Below are 22,624 nucleotides of genomic sequence, written 5' to 3' on the forward strand. Positions count from 1 at the left end.
TGGTTTTCGACACAATGAGCGGATTTAGATTATTTATTCTAACTGTAGGGCTTCTCTCATCTGGCGCTCAATCCCTTCGTTTTTCTTTCCTCGTTGAAAGATATCCAAAAATAGTAATTCTAATATGGAGATTTTTTTACCAAAAAAAAATATTGCGATTTGAATTTTGAACTCCACTCTTTGGTCTTTCAGTGTTAACGATTAAGTATTCACTCTCTCTCTCTCTCTCTCTTAAAACCCAATGTTCGTTTATTCACTCTAAAAATCAAAGAAAATTAGGAAGAGGACAATGTCTGTCTACCACGTCTATGCCGTGGAAGGAAAAGGAAAATCCGTAAGAACTAGGAAGGAAGGTGGATCCCGTTAACTCTGAAACTGCCTAACTTTCTCTAGGCCACGGCTGCACAGAGCGTTGGGCGGTTAGGAGCCTCTTGGGGCACGTGTCCAAATGCTCTCAGTCGTCCAATGCTCACCACGTCTTACTGCTCACTGTAGAGGATGTGACCTCCATAAATAATCAAATATCTATCCACAGCTATAAGTATACCAATAAAAATATGAACCAAATACTTCAAAAAGAAAGTCTTCACTAACAAGCATTCCAATAAATCTAAAATTTCAAAATCCGTATCACCACTATCAAAATATATCTCCATAAATAATCAAATATCTATCCACAACTATAAGTATACAAATAAAAAATATGAACCAAATACTTCAAAAAGAAAGTCTTCACTAACAAGCATTCCAATAAATCTAAAATTTCAAAATCCGTATCACCACTATCAAAATATATGATTAAATACAAGTTTTGAAACCGGTTTTGATGGTTCCAGCTCTAGTCGGTTCCAAACTAATCTTTCAATTATAGAACTATTGGGAGATCGTCCCGTTTATTAATCTATTCCAAAATTTAGATTCAAAATCGGACTAATAAGTTAAGCGGTGGTTTGATTTCAATCCGATTCCCAAATCTGGTCCTAAATTAACACCCTGAGAATAATGAGTGCATCAAAGTTTATCTATATTTTTGGGGGGAAGTGAGTCCCATTTATACCAGGGGATTTAAGACAAGTTTGAAAAGTGCAGCAAACGAGCACCGACATTATTGTGTGGTTAGTTTGAAAGGTCCATAAACAAAACCTCCTTGTGTCAAAGTCTGTTACAAGAAAGTTGTTGCTTGGCGGAGAAGAAGAATGATTTGGATTTATTACAGAGAGGGAAGAAAGATATCGATCAATCGAAGATGGGGGATTTGGATCCTCTTCGTAGATCCAAATCCCCCATCTTCGATTGATCGATAACTTTCTTCCCTCTCTGTAATAAATCCAAATCAGAGCCATCGATATTGGACGGTCGGATCATTGTTGTCATACCGATTTTGAGGGTGTGCTGGCAGGCCCAAATTTGGTATCAGAGCTGGTCGGCCGAATGTGAGTGTCTATCATGTGCGATCCACGGTTTAGTCCCACATCGCCCAGTTTAGATGCCCCCTTTGTGCTTAAATGACAAGGCCCTACCTTCCGCTGATAAGCCGATTTTAAGGGTGTGCTGAGGGGCCCAAATAAAAAAAATGTGTGTGTCTATCCTGTGCGATCTACGGTTTAGTCCCACATCAAAGCCCTACCTTTCCCTGATAAGCCGGTTTTGAGGGTGTGTTGGCGGACCCAAATTTGGTATCAAAGCCACACGATGATACTTCTATAAATTTGGTATCAGAGCCACACAATGATACTTCTATATAACTTCAGGCATTGGGATTAGCGTGTAGTGTTGGTCTTCGTTCGAAGAGAAAAACCAATAGATCCTGCACCAGGCAGAGTTGCAGAGGTTTCAAAGTACAACTGCATCCACTTGCTTAACCAGCACTACCTTTCCCTGATAAGCCGGTTTTGAGGGTGTGTTGGCGGACCCGCCGGTTTTGAGGGTGTGTTGGCGGACCCAAATTTGGTATCAGAGCCACACGATGATACTTCTATAAATTTGGTATCAGAGCCACACAATGATACTTCTATATAACTTCAGGCATTGGGGTTAGCGTGTAGTGTTGGTCTTCGTTCGAAGAGAAAAACCAATAGATCCTGCACCAGGCAGAGTTGCAGAGGTTTCAAAGCACAACTGCATCCACTTGCTTAACCTAATGAATCGGTCTAGGGTTTTCGACACGATGAGCGGATTTGGATTATTTATTCTAACTGTAGGGCTTCTCTCATCTGGCGCTCAATCCCTTCATTTTTCTTTCCTCGTTGAAAGATATCCAAAAATAGTAATTCTAATATGGAGATTTTTTTAGCAAAAAAAAAATATTGCGATTTGAATTTTGAACTCCACTCTTTGGTCTTTCAGTCTTAACGATTAAGTATTCACTCTCTCTCTCTCTCTCTTAAAACCCAACGTTCGTTTATTCACTCTAAAAATCAAAGAAAATTAGGAAGAGGACAATGCCTGTCTACCACGTCTATGCCGTGGAAGGAAAAGGAAAATCCCTAAGAACTAGGAAGGAAGGTGGATCCCGTTAACTCTGAAACTGCCTAACTTTCTCTAGTCCGCGGCTGCACAGAGCGTTGGGCGGTTAGGAGTCTCTTGGGGCACTTGTCCAAATGCTCTCAGCCGTCCAATGCTCACCACGCCTTACTGCTCACTGTAGAGGATGTGACCTCCATAAATAATCAAATATCTATCCACAGCTATAAGTATACAAATAAAAAATATGAACCAAATACTTCAAAAAGAAAGTCTTCACTAACAAGCATTCCAATAAATCTAAAATTTCAAAATCTGTATCACCACTATCAAAATATATGATTAAATACAGGTTTTGAAACCGGTTTTGATGGTTCCAGCTCTGGTCGGTTCCAAACTAATCTTTCAATTATAGAACTATTGGGAGATCGTCCCGTTTATTAATCTATTCCAAAATTTAGATTCAAAATCGGACCAATAACTTAAGCGGTGGTTTGATTTCAATCCGATTCCCAAATCTGGTCCTAAATTAACACCCTGAGAATAATGAGTGCATCAAAGTTTATCTATATTTTTGGGGGGAAGTGAGTCCCGTTTATACCAGGAGATTTAAGACAAGTTTGAAAAGTGCAGCAAACGAGCACCGACATTATTGCGTGGTTAGTTTGAAAGGTCCATAAACAAAGCCTCCTTGTGTCAAAGTCTGTTACAAGAAAGTTGTTGCTTGGCGGAGAAGAAGAATGATTTGGATTTATTACAGAGAGGGAAGAAAGTTATCGATCAATCGAAGATGGGGGATTTAATAAATCTATTTTTCACAATATATATGGGCCCAATTTCAACGACCCAACATTGTTTAGAGTTAGACACCAATTATACTACCAAATTACGCCGTGTCATTCTAGAGAATCCTTGTTTTGTTTCCCACATTGTTATCTTTTCTTTTCTCTATTGATATACAATTTTTCTTGTGATTTCTTATTTCTTCATTTTTTGATCTCATATAAAATATCAACAATCAATTGAAATCTCCTATAAACTTCTACTAGAGATGAATTAGAAATTCTACACTTCCACTTCAACCCACCAAAATCACTTAAGATATCAAATATAAAATATTGAAGTGAACTTCTTCACTCTTCATTGTGAAGCATAGAAAAACCCTTGTCATTAATATAAAATATTGATCAAAATTGGAAAACCAATTGGTGGACTAGATGTCTTACCCCTTCAAGATTCATAACCTAATCCAAATCAATTTTGGTTGAATCAATTCTTATTTGTGGTCCTAAAGCTTTATCTATGATCTTTATCCCTACGGACCCTGCATGAAGAGCAATTAGAGTGAATAGCTGAACCCAAGAAGTCTTAACACATCATCTGTCCATTCTTTCTATAATCCATCCCAGACCAAACTGTTTGTTGGACCACATGAAAAAAGCCACAATCTCTTGTTGCAATGAATAGACGTTGAGGCCAGTGAGAGAGATACACCACACTAATCTCTTCATGGTTGCTTTGCTGTGGAAACAAATGCCTTTCACAACTGGAAGTTATGGTAAAACTTATTAAACCAGACAGACAAGGAAAGTGACAACAGAGAAGACAGAGAGACATTGATGAATTGGAAAGAAACCCCATCTTACACCGAAAAATTCAGAGTATCTACTCTCATTAACTCCCCACACTTCCACCCACTTACACAGAAAATATTAAAGAGGGGGTACCTTTCTAAAATATATTTATTTAATTCATTCTCAAAGAAGGGATTGAATAAATGAGAGTAAGGAGATATAACTCTCACCATTTGGACCATCTGGGACAGAAACAGAAAAGAACATATAGAACAGAACAGAACAGAGCAGAGCAGAAGTGTTCAATGAAATGGAGGATTTGATGAGAGGGAAGTCATGTAAAAGGAAACAAACACTTTCATTAGAATCTCAAAGATCAATCTGCCAAAAGGTCAAAGTGTTTCTGGGTTTTCATTCTATGAATCTCATTGAAAGTTTTACATACTCTTGATGGACCACCAACACAAAACCTCCTGTTGGGGTGGTCCTGTCTCCTGTCGAGCCAAACAATGGAATTATTTTTTGTTTTTTATATAAAAAATACATAAAATATACTTTTCTTCCTTCTATAAAATAGATAAAATACATATGGTAATGGGATTGGTGGCCCAAAGAGGTTCAGCTCCTGGGTGATGGTGGGCATATGAGGGCATGCTTCATCGTCATATTAAAATATGATAATCAAATTCTGACAGTTAAAGAAAGGCCGTAATTCTTGACCCGAGCTCTAAGGATGAGTGGTTACCTTTAATAGCCTTTGATTAGTAATCATCGATCAGGGTCCTCAATTAGACCGGCCGGGGCCAATTGCTTTTCACCCAAAATCTTCGAATTTTCAATTATCTCAACACTTCACTTGCAGCCCCTCCCTTCTTTTGCCCTTTTCACTTGTTCCTGGTTTTAGGTTTGTGTAAAAAGTCAAAGCTGTGTTGCATTCCCCAAGAATGGACTTCATATTTGGACCATTCTTCCCTCTGGAAAAGAAAAGAAAGAAAAAAAAAAGCCCCACTTGGATGTTTCAGATTATTATGTAATGAGGATGAGATTCTCAAGACATAGAAGTATGAACCATAAAGTCACCATTTAAATTTTAATTCTTTGTTCCATCCGGTGGTCCACTCAATCCAGTCCAGAACAGTGGCAGGCTAAGACTTAAGCTTAAACACACAGGAATTGAAGTTTTGAACAACTTACCATCAACAAAGACCCAGATGACCATTGCAGAGTATTAAGATGGGAGGAAGAAGAACAAGAACAAGAACATGTAAAGTAGATGATATATGATGACCAAGAGATTTTAATTCTCAATTTCATTACTCTTGGAATTGGAGATCTACATTTACAATCTTCTCATAATAAAGCTTAACCACAGCCACAAGATAAATTCAGTAAAAACTGATCACAATCACCCCAACCAACCCTTCTCTTTCCCAAAAAACTACTACCCAAAAATTCCCCCCAAAAAGAGTAAAATTATGCATACTTAGTGGCGGGTGGTAATGTTGCACCTCAGCCTACTGAGCCATCGCCTCTCTCACACACACCCCTCCCTCAACAGTTACATTGGGACTGAAAAAACTAAGGGGCCCTATGAATGGAAACAGAAACCCCACAAAATATAGGTTCAAATGGAAAAAGCCCTTTTAAAATAAGCCCTTCTCATGTTGACCCAACACTGACCTCTTACACATGGTTATATACTATTCTAACAGTCTTTAGACTACTAAAAGATAATTCTAAACCTAGCAACGCTAGCTAGCATAACATATATCCCATCCCTACCACAGTTCTCTAGCGGAACTGTGCTCCACTAAAGGTCTGGCCAAAGGACCAGCTAGCAGGGGCAACATTATAAGAAACCAAACTTCTCCCATCACTGGTGGTGACCTTGAAAGAAAGGCTCTGTCCTTTCAGTAAGCTGTTGCTCTGCCAATTCTGGCCCCAGTTTCTTGACATTGGTTGCCACCCAGTCCTTGATCCTTTGATGGTAACAGAATGGACATCACCAGCACCTCCAACATTGGTGATGAGGACCAGGTTGAAGTAGGAGTGGCTATTGATGGTGAACCTGATGCCTCCCCTCTTCCTGCATGGACCCCTACAACATAACCAAGAGAGAAACCCTCAGCACCTCCATTGACGTAATAAATGAAGAATGGACAGTTAAAAAAAATAAAAGTTGCATGATTTTCTATCAAAGGGTGAAAATGGAAACCACACATCAGAAAAAGTTGAGAAAAGGTGTGGAACAAGAAACCTGATCTACATAGAAAAAAAGAGGCCCAGATCACCAACCATGTAAAGTTATGGGGTATCCAACTTCCAACCTCAAAGAGAGGGTTGCATTTGAAGTTGGAGGGCCACTTGTTACGGAATAATACACACTAAAATTTTGGCTTTCGGTCAAATCTACACCTCAAAACACTCTTCACAATCTCATTAAAGTATTTCCACCAAAAAAAAAAATCTTATTTCAAATAGTGGGCATTTGGGTTTAAAAAGTGAATTTATTTTCGTGTAAACAGTGCATGAAATTTTTGATAAATCCAAATGTCCACTGCAGTGCTTTGACTAGTTTACCTTCGTTTCTTTTCATGATAAAAAACAGTGGCAAGGTAAGAAATAAAAAAAAATAAAGGCCATCCCAGAAACTAAACCCCCTCTAACAGAGTACACTAAATGGCTACCATGCGAGAATTTCAAGCAAATGTTCCTACACAGATGAGGAACAAAGAAAGAGGAAGGCAAAAGGGGAAGAAAAAAACAAACCTTCTGTACGCTACTGGTACAATCCCAGATCTGTATTATGCAATGCGTTGGAAGACAGGCTGAGCGAGATCAAAATGGAGCAGGGGAGGGTTACACCAACCCCCATTGTTGCTTGGGAGAGCATTGTTTGGTGGGCAGAAATTAGTGGCTGTGACGACAATGGAGCTAGGGAGGCACCATTTTCCGTCATTCACACATCTGATCTCAAAACAAGCTCCACAGCTCAAGCCATTGTTGAAGAGGGCAGTGCTCAAAGCTGCAGTGTTAGTCCCATACCCCTGGCTGTACAGGTTTCCATAGCCACAAGCCCCACCTCCAAGAAAGTCAAAGAAACAAACATGCGAAATGGGCATTCCTTTAAAATGTGACTTGGGCTAATAGCCTAACAGACAACAGAAACAAGAAAAGAAGGAAGAAACAATTTCACATTTCACTAAATCTTACCCATTGTCCCTGAAGCATCACCCCCTCCATAGAAGGTGGCATGAGCAATAATCCAACCTCCTCCATACCCATAAGCATATGACAGCAATGAGAAAAAACCCACCAATAGAAGCCCCAAAGTGAAGGCATTTGAGGTCGAATTGCATGTTGACGCAACATGCAATTCGACCTCAAATGCCTTCACTTTCGGAATTTGATGGCTAAGGTGTGTTGTTTTTTAATTTTCTTTAAAGCTCCTGTGTGTTGTTAGGAGCTCTTGCAGTTTGTTGTGGTTGTCTTTCCAGTTTAATATATTATCTATTGTGCCTACCTACCTACCAAGTTTACATTAATGAACTGCCTTCTCTTGTTTTATTTTCATCTTTTGTGATTAAAGACTACTCTTGAGGTTTTGAAAAATTAAGGGCACAATTAATTCATTTTTGAAGTTTGAATCAATCTGCACAAACGGTTGGCTGCATTGCGTACTGCTCTGGACGGACACAAACCCTTCTCCCCAAAGCGCTGTCCTTCTATTAAACCCCATCTCAATTCAACACATAAGATGCCTGACTTTTCATCTGCTCTGTCGTTGTTATTCAAACTTTTCCTGCAACCATCCGTGAACCTGAACCCACCTCTCACACTTGTCCCTTTCAATGACTGAGACCCACTTCGATTGTGAGGGATGACAAGTGAAAATAGCTTGGAAGCTAGGAATCTATATATGATCTCAGATCCATGTTCCCCTTCAATTAATAATTCATTCTGAAGTTTGAATCAAGATATTTGGGGAATTCTGACGTAGGTGAAGAACTTGAAAAATATAAAAGGCCATTAATTACAGAGAGGGGGAGTGGTTCAATTCATTCATATCATTATCTTTCTGACCGATTCTTACTTAAAATGGGCGTAGACACCAGATGTTGTCAGAGCCTGCAACTCTACCCTTCCCTTCCAAGTAACTCATCCCATCCAACCTAACCAATTATCTTAAAATCTTAAGCCTATATATATATAGCTCGTTCAAAATACCCAACCCCTAAGAGGGCATTAGGGTAATAAAGTTAAGCTACTACTCCCCCAGACCCCTGGGTTACCAACCCCTAATGGTATTAACACCAAGAGATGATCTCTCAATTCCACTAACTTTGGATTTCAATATTTACCTAAGCAATCTTCTCATTGTAAAGATATAAATATAATCAAACGACATCTGAGTGTAATGGGCTTCAAAATAGTCTGTAGTGAGGTGGGGATGTGCAGTGAGAATCCAACGGCTGGGGTGCATGACCGAGTCCTCCCAACCGTTGAATACTCACTCCATCTCACCTCTGGACGACCACAATGGCCTGTCAACCTAATTTATTATTTGTCATTTTTGATAAATACTGATTATTAAATGCGCTGAGCTTGAGGATGGGCTCAAATCCAATGGAAAAGAACTTGACTTTAAAGTTTATGTGCGAAACCTCCCAGTCGGTATAACAAATTGAGCGAAGAGTAGAAAAATTTATATCCGACATCCAATTATCTGATTAAACGGCTAGTAGAAATTTTTGATATACATGAAGAAACCCAGCCAATTGAGGCACGGAGGGGTTGTAAACCAATTAACAATTGATTCAATTTTGATTTTGAAATTGAATGTCAAATAACAATATGTTTGGTTCAATTGGTTCAATTTTGAACCGATGAACCATCGTTTTTAAACTGATTAAAAGCGATACATCATGAAACCGTTTAAACAAAATGAATTGATTAAAAGCCTGTTGGTTCTAATTTATAAATCATGTAAAATAAATTAAATTATTTTTAAGCCAAGGAATTTGGGCCTAGATGTCTGATTTGCTTCATGCCCAACTAGGGAGTAGTGGGCTTTCATCCATTCAAACATAGGTTCCCCAATGAGGCCAGAATTCTGGATTATTTATGCCAAGGCTTGCTCTGGTCTTTGGCTGAACCGTATAGTCAAAACTGAAACTGCTAATAACCATTTACATAAACTGATAAAAGATTTGGGAACTTGGAACTGACTAATAATCTATTGAGAAAATTATACTTTCACCTCTTGAATTTGGTCTGGTGTAAGTTAGATGTTTAAGGTGAGTCTATGATAGCCTTTCACCATAACAGTTACATCATCATTTAACTGGTTAAACTAACGACATGGGTGTATTTGTCATTTTTCAAAGTTAGAGGGGGTGTTCGTGTCATTTTGAGAAAACACATAGGAAGGCATTGATTTGAAGACAAAATTTAAGGGGTGACAGTGTAATTTTCTCTAATCTATTTTATTTAGGTCTCACCTTTCCTCTATAACTACACAAATAATCAAATGTCAATCCACAAATATACAAATAAAAATATGAACCAAAATGAAATGGGTATTGATTAGTCGGCTCCAAACTAGTCTTTCAGTTATGGAACCATTGGGAGATCCACCCGCTAATTAATCTGTTCCAAAATTTAGATTCACAATCGGACCAATAATTTAACAGATGGTTTTGTTCCAGTCCGATTACCAAATATGGTCCTAAATTAACAGCTTGAGAATAATGAGTGCATTAAAGTTATATCTATATTTTTTTTTTAGGGGTTGGGGTAGGGGAAGTGGGTCCCATTTATACTGAGGAAGTTTAAGACAAGTTGGAAAAGTGTAGCAAACGAACACCGACATGAACTTGGACTCCTCGAAACCGTTGAAAATTTAATGGGAAAGGTAGAAATCCAGAAATGGAGGAATGGGCTGATAGGGGTGCGGAATCAGGCCCTTCATTATTGCATGTTTACTTTCAAAGGTCCATAAATAAAGCCCCCTTGTGTCAGAGTCTGTGGGAGGAAATTCCGGATTGGATGAAATTTTGTTGCTCAGCTTGCTGTAAAGTAGCTACAACCCATACGATAGTCAAAGGAATAAAATTTAAAAGAATATTTTAAAAAATACTATAATTTAAGAAAGTATTTGTGAAATTAAGGGAAGTGAATATTTCTTTGACAATCAACAGAGGGTTGCAGTTAATAACAGCTAAAATTTTTCCGAATTGTTGCTCGGAGAAGAGAAAGAAGAATGATATAGATTTATTAGGAGGAAAAAGGTAGAGGATCCAGCTAAAGTCTATTCATTATTAATAAATGAAGGCTCGGGGGATTCTCTATTCAAGTATAAAGAATGACAAAGTGTTAGTGGAAGTGACTACCCTTGCAGCTTCCTCATCAATAAGCCCTGCTGGACCTTGTAGTTGTCCCCAATTTAATCTTGATATGACATTTCTCGTTAGTAAATGATTGGTTACATATTATTCATTTATAATTTTTTTTTTAAGACAAAGTTTTACTTAATCGTGCTCACCGCGTGCGTAAGATCTAGAAATCACTTTCCTATTTTCAAAGTTTTCTTAGGGATATATTACATTTGGTTTCCCTTTTTTTTTTTTTTTTTTTTTCTTTCAAACATACTTGTCGTACAGCAAATACAGTCACTTATTCTACATATCCCCCGAAAAAAACAAAGAAAAGAGATCATGTCTCCCTATCCATTCACCATAAGTGTAAAAAAATGAGAAAATTTTAATTTTACAATGCTTGTGAAAGAGAGTAAAATGAAGACTATATCCGTATATCGTATAGTAAGGAAGTGTGGCCTCTATACCCAGATAAATGGGGCACAAAATGACCAGCTGAGTAGCATGAAATGACAATATAAAAAATTACTTTATCTTCATTTTTACACGTGCAAGCCAAGATGAGGTGAATCCAAAACCTATGTGATCACTGCAATGGTGCAGTGAGCATCGGATGGTTGAGAGCACTTAGAAACACATCTTAAGATTCTTTCAGCCGTTCAAATCCTCACTGCACAATTACAAAGTAGCAAAGGATTTTTATATGGATCATGGCAAGGCCGTAAGCATTGGACTCGATTAGTTGGTTTGTCTTTGCTAAGATGAATCTCTTTCTTATTTCAATGTTATATTTTTATAATTATTATCCATAGATTACTACTTATTAGTTATTAGTGCTAAGTTGAGAACTGAATTGGTTGAAAATGAGGGATAATCAAGGACTTTAAAATTGAATCTAACAGTTGAATCAGGCCCTCCAATTTCGATCCAAATTGAAATCTATCAAAATCAGTCTCAATAACCTTAGAATCAACCTCTAATATCTTGAAACCCAACGATGATCCTTAAACTCCTAGAATTTACTGTTTCAAAACATCCAAAATTCAGATCAGTCATAGTTGATTTCTATCCAAATCAATCAATTCAACCAATCTATTTCAGTTCCTTGAAACATTAGGGATAATAAATGATATAGATCACTGGGAAGTCACAATGAATAATAGGTAATTTGCCAAAAGATCATAACTATGTTTGAGGTTAAATCCTACATGAATCGGCCACTTTGAGCAATCCATTCGATACTGATATGGATCTATCCCAAAACGGAAACTGCCCCGATTGATACCCTCACAGCTATAATCTAGATTGCACCGAAGTGAAGCAATGACAGAGGACCAATTAATCATGTAGGGGCAATGGTGTATGAATCGTATAGACTGAGTTAGGTATCACATACAACAGTGAGCCATGACTCATGAGCAAGGTTCTAAGTATTGTGCCTGGATCAATCAGATCATATCGGTATTAGCTGAAATTGATATCAATGCCTAACAGAGAATCGAATCAAGAGTATAATGATTAATACCCATTTTTATGTCACTGACATGACTGATTTGTTAGTGGAGATTGATACCGTTTTGATTACCAAGATCTAAATCCCTGGTTGTGAATATGATTTTAAAATTTGGATTAGATTAGTTGGTATTGGTTAGATTGAATTCATGTTCTCCATCATTGATCCCGATCTTTGACTGATCCATTGGTAAGGCATAAATGTAAAATGATAATAAGAAATTAAATTTATTCAAAAACAGGATAAATCCATTTGATACGATTTGATCCAAAACAATTTAGATTGATCTGGATCAATATCGGTATTCATCGATTCAGGACCGATCCCAAGATTTAAAACCTTGATACTGAGTCACTAGGTCACATATTCGCTTCACGTATGGAGACGCACGTGAAATGTTTTTTAGTCGCAGATTTTCATCCGATGGCTCCGGTCCGGCTTTTCGGCGCGACCCATCATGAGGCATGAAAGAACAGTCACTGTCGTTGGTCAATTACTTCACCAGTCCAGCTTTAAGGCCAACAACATCAACCATATATTCTGGAACTTTTCATGGCAATATAACTCAATCCAATAAGGGAGATTTATTTATTTTATTTTTTTTTAAATAAATAAATACATTAAGAAGAAAGAAGGGATTAGGGATATTAATCATATTACATCAAAATATGACTTAAGTTTTTTAAAATTAATTTTTTTTTATAATCCCAAATAGCTAATAGTTTCATTAGCAAGTAATAGAAAAAGTTTTGTAGCCAAGTTATGATTTTATAGTTAGTGAAAATATGTTCAAAATCTTTTGAGTCACCCCATACAATATCGATCATCCATCCTTTCTCTATTGCATTCCTGATGTCCATGAGTAATCCTCTAGTGTTTGCATGAGACGTGTTTTCTGTCATCAAGTAGTCAGCACTAAATGAGACACTGTTATTATTAATAATAAGACACGTGACCCAACTGATATATTAGTTTTTGTGTTAGTGACTTCCACATACCTCAGAGTTGGTGTGTTCCCGCAAGGAAATTTTGGAGAAGAAAAAGGAAGAGACGAGTGGAATGCATTCACCTGATTGGTGATAGATGGGGTGCTTGCTAGAACAGCAATCAGCTGCTTCACAAGGTGAAGAATCAAAGAAGGATTTGGTTTATCTAGATTTTAAGTCACCATGTTCTTATGTTTCCATAAGGATTTATGCAAGTTTTGATCTAGGTTTTTGTTTCTCCGTTTCTTTTATTCATCCGTTTGCTTCTTCTATTCCAATTTCATTTTATTGTATTTCACGAATGTTGAACAATTTTGCACATACCCTAGTAATAAAAGCCCACAGATTGATCATATTTCGTTCTTTGGTTTCATACGCTTTGTGTGTAGCTAAAGCTAATGGCCATACATGCGTATCAGCTTCAGTAAATCTATTTTTCACAATATTATATATATATATATATATATATCCAAAGAGTTGTTAGATTGTAAGTCCCAGTTTCCACGACCAACATTGTTAGGAGTTGGACACCAAACTACGTTACATCCCATTTTATTGGTCTATCGTGTCATCGTAGAGAATCCTTATCTTGTTTTCTACATTATTATTTTTTCTTTTCTCCATTGATATATATAATTTCTCTTGTGATTTTTTTTTTTTTTGGTCTCATATAAAATATCAATTATCAGTTTAAATTTCCCTATAAACTTCTAGTAGAGGTGAACTACAAATTCCACACTTCCACTTCAACTCACCAAAATCACTTGCGATGTCAAATATAAAATAGTGAAGTGAACTTCTTCACTCTTCATGGTGAAGCATAGAAGAACCCTCATCATCAATATAAAATATTGTTCAAAATTGAAAAACTAGTTAGTGGATTATATGTCTAACCCCTTCAAGATTCATAACCTAATCCAAATCAATTTTCGTTGGATCAATTCAGTCACGAAATCAATTCTTATTTATGATCTTTTATCCCTAGGGACCCTGCATGAAGAGCAATTAGAGTGAATAGCTGAACCCAAGAAGTCTTAACACAACATCTGTCCATTCCTTCTATGATCCATCCTAGACCAAACTGTTTGCTGGACCACATGAAAAAAGCCTCCATCTCTTGTTGCAATTAATAGACCTTGAGGCCAGTGACAGATATACCACACTAATCTCTTCATGGTTGCTGTGGAAACAAATGCCTTTCACAACTGGAAGTTATGGTAAAACTTACTAAACCAGACAAGGAAAGTGACAACAGAGGAGACAGAGAGACATTGATGAATTGGAAAGAAACCCCACCTTACACCCAAAAATTCAGAGTATCTACTCTCATTAACTCCCCACACTTCCACCCACTCACACAAAAAATATTAAAGAGTGTGTGCCTTTCTAAAATATATTTATTTAATTCATTCTTAAAGAAGCGATTGAATAAATGAGAGCAAGGAGATATAACTCTCACCATTTGGACCATCTGGGACAGAAACAGAAACAGAACAGAACAGAACAGAACAGAACAGAACAGAGCAGAGCAGAAGTGTTCAATGAAATAGAGGATTTGATGAGAGGGAAGTCATGTAAAAAGAAACAAACACTTTCATTAGAATCTCAAAGATCAATCTGCCAAAGGTCCAATGTGTTTCTAGGTTTTCATTCTATGAATCTCATTGAAAGTCTTAAATACTCTGATGGACCACCAACACAAAACCTCCTGTTGGGGTGGTCCTGTCTCCTGTCGAGCCAAACAATGGAATTATTTGTTGTTTTTTATATGAAAAATACCGAAAATATACTTTTTTTCCTATAAAATAGATAAAATACATATGGTAATGGGATTGGTAGCCTAAAGAGGTTCAGCTCCTGGGTGATGGTGGGCATATGAGGGCATGCATCATCGTCATTTTAAAATATGATAATCATATTCTGACGGCCAAAGAAAGGCCGTAATTCTTGACCCGAGCTGTGCTGCATTCCCCAAGAATGCACTTCAGACTTGGACCATTCTCTTCTCTCGAAAAGAAAAGAGAGAAAAGAAAAAACCCCAATTGGATGTTTCAGATTATTATCTAATGAAGATGAGATTCTCTAGACACATGGAAGTATGAACCCTAAAGTCACCACTTAAATTTAATTGTTTGTTCCATCTAGTGGTCCATTCAATCCAGTCCAGTACAGTAGCAGGCTTAGGCTTAAGCTTAAGCTTAAGCACACCGGAATTGAAGTTTTCAACAACATTAACAAAGACCCAGATGACCATTGGAGAGAATATTGAGATGAGGGGGAAGATTGGAAGAACAAGAACAAGTACAGTAGATGATATATGATAACCAAGAGATTTTAACTCTCAATTTCATTACTCTTGGAATCGAAGATCTACATTTACAGTCTTCTCATAATAAAGCTTAACCACAGCCACAAGATAAATTCAGTAAAAACTGATCACAATCACCCCAACCAACCCTTCTCTTTCCCAAAAAACTACTACCCAAAAATTCCCCCCAAAAAGAGTAAAATTATGCATACTTAGTGGCGGGTGGTAATGTTGCACCTCAGCCCACTGAGCCATCGCCTCTCTCACACACACCCCTCCCTCAACAGTTACATTGGGACTGAAAAAACTAAGGGGCCCTATGAATGGAAACAGAAACCCCACAATATATAGGTTCAAATGGAAAGAGCCCTTTTAAAATAAGCCCTTTCTCATGTTGACCCAACACTGACCTCTTACACATGGTTATATACTATTCTAACAGTCTTTAGACCACTAAAAGATAATTCTAAACCTAGAAACACCAGCTAGCATAACATATATCCCATCCCTGCCACAGTTCTCTAGCGGAACTGTGCTCCACTAAAGGTCTGGCCAAAGGACCAGCTAGCAGGGGCAACATTATGAGAAACCAAACTTCTCCCATCACTGGTGGTGACCTTGAATGAAAGGCTCTGTCCGTTGAGTAAGCTGTTGCTCTGCCAATTCTGGCCCCAGTTTCTTGACATTGGTTGCCACCCAGTCCTTGATCCTTTGATGGAAACAGAATGGACATCACCAGCACCTCCAACATTGGTGATAAGGACCAGGTTGAAGTAGGAGTGGCCATTGATGGTGAACCTGATGCCTCCCCTCTTCCTGCATGGAACCCTACAACATAACCAAGAGAGAAACCCTCAGCACCTCCATTGAAGTAATAAATGAAGAATGGACAGTTAAAAAAAATAAAAGTTGCATGATTTTCTATCAAGGGGTGAAAATGGAAACCACACATCAGAAAAAGTTGAGAAAAGGTGTGGAAGAAGAAACCTGATCTACATAGGAAAAAAAAAAGGAGAAAAAGAGGCCCAGACCACCAACCATGTAAACTTATGGGGTATCCAACCTCAAAGAGAGGGTTGCATTTGAAGTTGGGGGGCCACTTGTTACAGAATAATACACTAAAATTTTTGGCTTTTGGTGAAATCTACACCTAAAACACTCTTCACAATCTCATTAAAGTATCTCCACCAAAAAATTATAATTTAAAATAGTGGTCATTGGGTTTAAAAAGTGAATTTATTTTCTTGTAAACAGTGCATGAAATTTTTGATAAACCCAAATGTCCACTACATTGCTTTGACTAGTATACCTTCTTTTGTTTTCATGATAAAAAACAGTGGCAAGATAAGAAAGAAGAAAAATAAAGGCCATCCCAAAGACTAACACCCTCAAACAGAGTACACCAAATGGCTACCATGCGAGAATTTCAAGCAAATGTTGCTACACAGATGAGGAACAAAGAAAGAGGAAGGCAAAATGGGAAGAAAAAAACAAACCTTCTGTACGCTACAGGTACAATCCCAGATCTGTATTGTGCAATGCGTTGAAAGACGGGCTGAGCGAGATCAAAATGATGCAGGGGAGGGTTACACCAACCCCCATTGTTGCTTGGGAGGGCATTGTTTGGTGGGCAGAAATTAGTGGCTGTGACAACAATGGAGCCAGGGAGGCACCATTTTCCGTCATTCACACATCTGATCTCAAAACAAGCTCCACAGCTCAAGCCATTGTTGAAGAGGGCAGTGCTCAAAGCTGCAGTGTTAGTCCCATACCCCTGGCTGTACAGGTTTCCATAGCCACAAGCCCCACCTACAAGAAAGTCAAAGAAACAAATATGTGAAATGGGAATTTCTTTAAAATGTGGCTTGGGCTAATAGCCTAACAGACAACAAAAACAAGAAAAGAAGGAAGAAGCAATTTCACATTTTCACTAAATCTTACCCATTGTCCCAGAAGCATCACCCCCTCCATAGAAGGTGGCATGAGCATTAATCCAACCTCCTCCATACCCATAAGCATATGACAGCAATGAGAAAAAACCCACCAATAGAACCTCAAAGAAGCCATTTTCCTGCACAAATATAAGTGCAAGGTTTTCAAAGACTAGTTCAGGAGACTAGAAGTGAAACGCAAACAACAATAAGAAAAAGAGAGAAGTGAGTAGTATTACATGAACTTGGGAAGGTTCAAGGAAAGAAGCTGAAGAGAGGAAAAGAGAAAAATCTTGGTCCTGTTATATATGTGCCATACACATGGGTAACAAACAGTGGGGACCTGCTATTTGACCACCTCAAAATGTCCTGGACTGCTATGGATCTGATCCAAGAGTTGTAAACCTTTTATCATTCTATATTTGGTTGCAGGAAATTTTCAGAAGGCAACAACTGATGAGTCTGGAATGTGCTAGTCAGGTAACGAATTGTGCTGCTGCTATCTCTGATTGATTATCGGTGTAAGCAAGGGAAAATTCTGACATGATGTATTTTGTCCTTTTAGTTTCAGAATGGGATACATTTACCCCTGGGAATGGGAAATGAGCAGCAACCACAACCAATATCATGGCTTCCCAGTAATGACAATCAACATATAATGTTGCCAGAGGACCCAAACCTACTTCCTCAGAGGTAATAACATGACTACTTTTATCAAGTTTCTTTTCTTTTTTTTTTTCCCCCTGATTTTATCAGACTTTCAGTACAACCTTTCAATACGAGTCTGTTTGAAAAAAAAAAAAGGGGGGGGGGGGATTCACTAGAAGCATAAGCAACTAAAAGTATTTCCAAACCTACTTCCATTTTTTTTTTTTTTCTCTGATTCCCTCCATGAACAACTTTTACTTCACTGAGCTGGCTGTTAGATCTCATGGACACTGGTTAAAATGTTTTGAGTGGGATTATGAGTTTCCTGTTTGATTGGGGAAAGAAAGGACCTCCAAAATTTTTACATTCTTACCGCCAACCCCAGTAGAATTGTGAATGTAAAACTTTAATTGTTTCTTAGCTTAAAAGTTCTCGAATACTGCTTGTATAACTGTGATACAGATGTTCAGAAAATTCACTACTGTAATTTGAGAATATTATAATATAACATTTTTCTACAAATATTCAATTTATAGAAGTTTTGAGTTGCTTTGTTGGAGGGTAACTACTTTTGAGCTTGTTGCACTATATGATGTTCATTTGAGTGAGAGTGGTGACAGAATCACTCTATATACTACAATTGTTTACTGCTCTCTCTTTCTCTCTCTCCCCTACAAGCAAGCATGCACTAACGTGTGTATACTACTTGAAATATAAAGACTTACTTAATGTTTAAGTTCTCATCGGCAGTTATCTTTAATTAATATTTTTTATTTCGGCATAATTCTCTATTTTCTGTCCATCTGTTCCTGATCATTGGATGTGTCTCTGCTGGGGTTTCTAGAGATCTGCAATGATCAACAGATCCCTCTCTTCCGAGCTACTCTGGTTATTTTTGCACGGGCAAACAAACAGATGTTGACAGTTCAGTGCAAGAAGGTGGTGTTAGAACTCCCTATGGGTTTGAGTTTGAAACCCTATTGAGGAAACCACACAGGAAAAACAAGAACATGAATCTAATAAAATTATGGAGGATCGATTTGTACCTTTCACCTAGTATGCTAAAGATGATTGATGTTGGTCACTCCCACTTTCACTCTCTTGGCTTGGCTATGGATCTTCTACAGCCCCTTAAACCTCCTTGATTCTCTCACTTTAGTGGTAAAGTGGGGAAGAGTGAATAATAGCTGTAGGGACCCAAAACCTAGTATTTATAATACTGTCCTGCACTCAAAACCCTAAACCACAATGGGTTGAGCCAGCATATCCCTAAGCTTGAGAGTGGACCGAACCGGTTCATGCAATTTGACTCTCACCCATTTAATCAACCCGAATAATTAATTTAGCCCATAAATCCAACAATCTCCCACTTGGGCTACATTAATTATAAGGATGTCTTTTAAATTGGTGTGGCCATAGAATCTTATTACATTAACCACTTTTACTGTGATTCAGTTGAAAAACCACTCACATCGAATAACAGCAGAAGATACACCTCAATATACGGCATACAACTTTCTGTTATTACAAACATAAGTAAGTTTCTTAACACGAATCTTATGTGGGATACCATCACAGAAATATTGACATATCCTCAAATTACACTGTTGTCATTCCATGTAGGTCCTTAACTGTGATATTAACCTTCACTGTGGCAAATCGCCTTTGATCTGTGGTTAATATCTAACTGTGGCCTTCCGCCTATAAACTGTGGCAAATATTGCCTATAAACTGTGACAAATACTGTCTTAAAATGTGGCAAACATTACCTTTTGAACTGTGGCAAAATATTACCTATAACCAAGACAATTACTGCCTATAAAAACATTCTTAAATGAAATCATAAACCAAATATTTCAATAAATAACTGTGCATAATGTAAATGCTAAAACTTAACCATAATTCATCAAACTGTGCCTCAAACATACGGGCTAAGGTTCAAAACATAAACAAATACTAAACAAAATCAAAGCTCCCACTAATCAAGCATTTCAAATAACTGTATGTAAAGAAATCCTAACTACTTGATGGGACCAAATTTTACTTGCTCTCAATTACTGGTGATCATTCTACCTCACCCTTTCTTGGTATCATCCTGCTTATCAGCCCCAGAATTCTTCCTCTTCTCTAACCATTTCTTGAAAATAAAACAGTCCTTCTTCACATGTCCTTTCTTATGGCACCAGAAACACTCTACGTTGTTGGTATTCTCTTCATCCTGAGCCTTTTGAGATGTGTCAAGTTCTTGAGAGCTATTATTCCTGTCATATGGCTTGGCGCTTCCTCTGTTGGAAAAATTTTTGTTCCTTCTGCTTGGTCCACCAGAAGATCCCTTGTGGAAAGTTGCATGTGCACTCTCAAACCTAGTTTGTTTCAATTTTTCTTCCTCTTGAGTGCAAATGGAAATTAGCTCATTTAGGCTCCAATCGTCCTTCAGTGCAATGTAGGTAGATTGGATAACCTTATACTGACTAGGAGGGTATTCAGTGCAATATGTACAATATATTCTTCATCGATCTGTATTCCAAGATCCTTAAGTTTACCAGCATCAGTAGCTACACCCAAAATGTATTCTCTAACACTCCCACATCCATCATACCTTGTATTCATTAGCCTGGTCATCAATGTGGTTTTCTCAGCTTTCTTGTTGTGTTGAAATCTACCTTTAATAGCATCCAGGAATTCTTTTGCAGTGTCTTTGATCTCTATGTTCCCACGTATAATTTCAGGAACTGCCTTTTTTAAAACCAGTATGCACTTTCTGTTTGCTTCAGTCCATTTCTTAAACTTGGTCCTTTCAGCACTTCTGCTCGAGTCTGTGAGAGGCTCAGGTTTAGGCTCCCTAAGTGCCAAGTCTAAGTCAAGAAGACCTAAATGCAATTCTAATTCTTCCACCCACTTTTGATAGTTGTTACTAGTGAGCATTGGGATGGAAGACACATAACTTTAGGGAATGGCCATCTTACTACAGCAGTAACAAGAACACAATATAGGCCAAATATCAAAATATAAATCATAATATAAAAGCATGTAATACTATCAATATATTTTAAATAAGAGTTACAACTAAAAATGTATCCCTATCCTTTGGGACAGGAATTAGCTGATGCTCTTATATTCTTCTTTTAACTGTGAAAACAACACTAACTTCGGAATTCAATCACCTTTGGGCAAAAGAACTCCAAATTTAATGTCCCTTTCTGAAATGTGGATAATTATCCTCAAACCTTGATGACATAACCTTTGGGAAAGTATCATCTTTACTGTTGGGGAAGATACAATCGAATTGAATGTACCACTTTGGTGGGTTTCACTCAGTTCTATCATATCTTTCCCATTGGAGATATATATCTTTATGTTCAAAACATACATATAAATATGTCACTAGGACAACAATAACTATACAAGAGTTACAACCGCAACTACATTCCTATCCTTTGGGCTAAGAATGCACTGGTCCTCTTGTAAATTCATATTTACTGTGAAAAGAACAATAACTTTTGAAATCCCTCACCTTTGGGCTTAGGAACCTCTAGGTTACTGTCATTTTCTTAACTTTGGTGACATCACCTTTGGGCAAATGTCACCTACATTGCTACCCTGTGGAAAATCATGAAATAATAAGATGTACCACTTTGGTGGATTCCACCTCATCATTTCATGGTTTCCTAAAGCAAAATTACTTCGCAACTAAGAATGAGCGGAAGCTTACACCCTTTTCCAGATTAACATATTTCAATTTAAAAACCTTTCCCAATTTCATGGTAACCAATAACATATACATTTTTCAAAGCATTGATTTATACTCTCTTGTTTCAATGATTAAAAATAAATACAACATACAATTTTAAATAAACATATCATTAAAAATTAGATCATTAAATGTATTTTGATTTGATTTAAAACTCCTACCAAACTTAACTCATTTAAGCAAGACATGGGCTTTAGGTCTAGTGTCAAACAATCATGGGTTCAGCCCATTATTTAATTTACATGGGCTTTAAACTTAATATCAAACAATCATGGGTTCAACCCATTATTTAACATCTTAAAATCAAGTTTGGTAGTAGAAGTTTGACTCCGACTCCAACAAATCCCTGTGGGAGCCGATAACCTTTCTTTCACCCTTTTTATTTTTTTTATTTTTTTTAAGGATCAAACAGTGGACCTTTAACCCATTAGACTTAAAACAGTAAAACAAAACTTTTATTGAATAACTAAACATCCATGGGCTGAGCCCATTATTTATTTTAAAGAGTGGGCCATTTCTTTTGTTTTCTAAAACTTTAAAGGACAGCCCATTACGTTTTAAGAAGTGGCCCATTTCCATTTTATAAGAAAATAATAACTTAAAAGTGTGATAGACCGAAGTTTGGGTCTATCATCACCCACAAAAACAAAAAACCTATAACTAAACCCTCTTCCTCTACCGAGAGAGAGCAATGACATCCGAATCAGTTTTTTTTTTCTCTCTCCTCCGGCAGCCGGTTTCCGGCGGCGCGTGCCGGCGCGTCCGGAGGTTTCCGGTGACTTGCGGCATACCGCCGTGACCGTCTTCTCGTGATCTACAACTTTCGTGAAGAAAGTTTTCCCATACAGAATTTTTAAATGATGGTAAAATTACGATTTTTATGATTTTCATGATTTTTAATCAAATCAGGTTTTAAGTAATAATCAAAATCTTCATGTACAAGAAAAATTCAATTGATTCTTGTCCCATGTGGTCTGCTCTGATACCACTTGTTAGAACTCCCTATGGGTTTGAGTTTGAAACCCTATTGAGGAAACCACACAGGAAAAACAAGAACATGAATCTAATAAAAT

At 37.5% G+C, this 22,624-nt stretch overlaps 1 protein-coding gene and 1 pseudogene across 1 annotated transcript; both read right to left on the bottom strand.

Moving 5' to 3' along the window:
• Nucleotides 1–5,318: 5,318 nt before the first annotated feature.
• On the bottom strand, nt 5,319–15,167 carry LOC122076257 (annotated as a pseudogene).
• A 64-nt stretch (nt 15,168–15,231) lies between these two features.
• On the bottom strand, nt 15,232–17,457 carry LOC122076924 (expansin-A10). The gene is made up of 3 exons (XM_042642580.1): nt 17,163–17,457; nt 16,718–17,030; nt 15,232–16,049 (listed from the first exon to the last, which is right to left on the bottom strand). Exons 1-3 carry the CDS (start codon nt 17,164–17,166, stop codon nt 15,743–15,745), a joined length of 624 nt encoding a protein of 207 aa, XP_042498514.1. The 5' UTR covers nt 17,167–17,457; the 3' UTR covers nt 15,232–15,742.
• Nucleotides 17,458–22,624: the final 5,167 nt, after the last annotated feature.

This window comes from Macadamia integrifolia, chromosome 4, assembly GCF_013358625.1.
Source record: "Macadamia integrifolia cultivar HAES 741 chromosome 4, SCU_Mint_v3, whole genome shotgun sequence".
Lineage (NCBI taxonomy): Eukaryota > Viridiplantae > Streptophyta > Magnoliopsida > Proteales > Proteaceae > Macadamia > Macadamia integrifolia.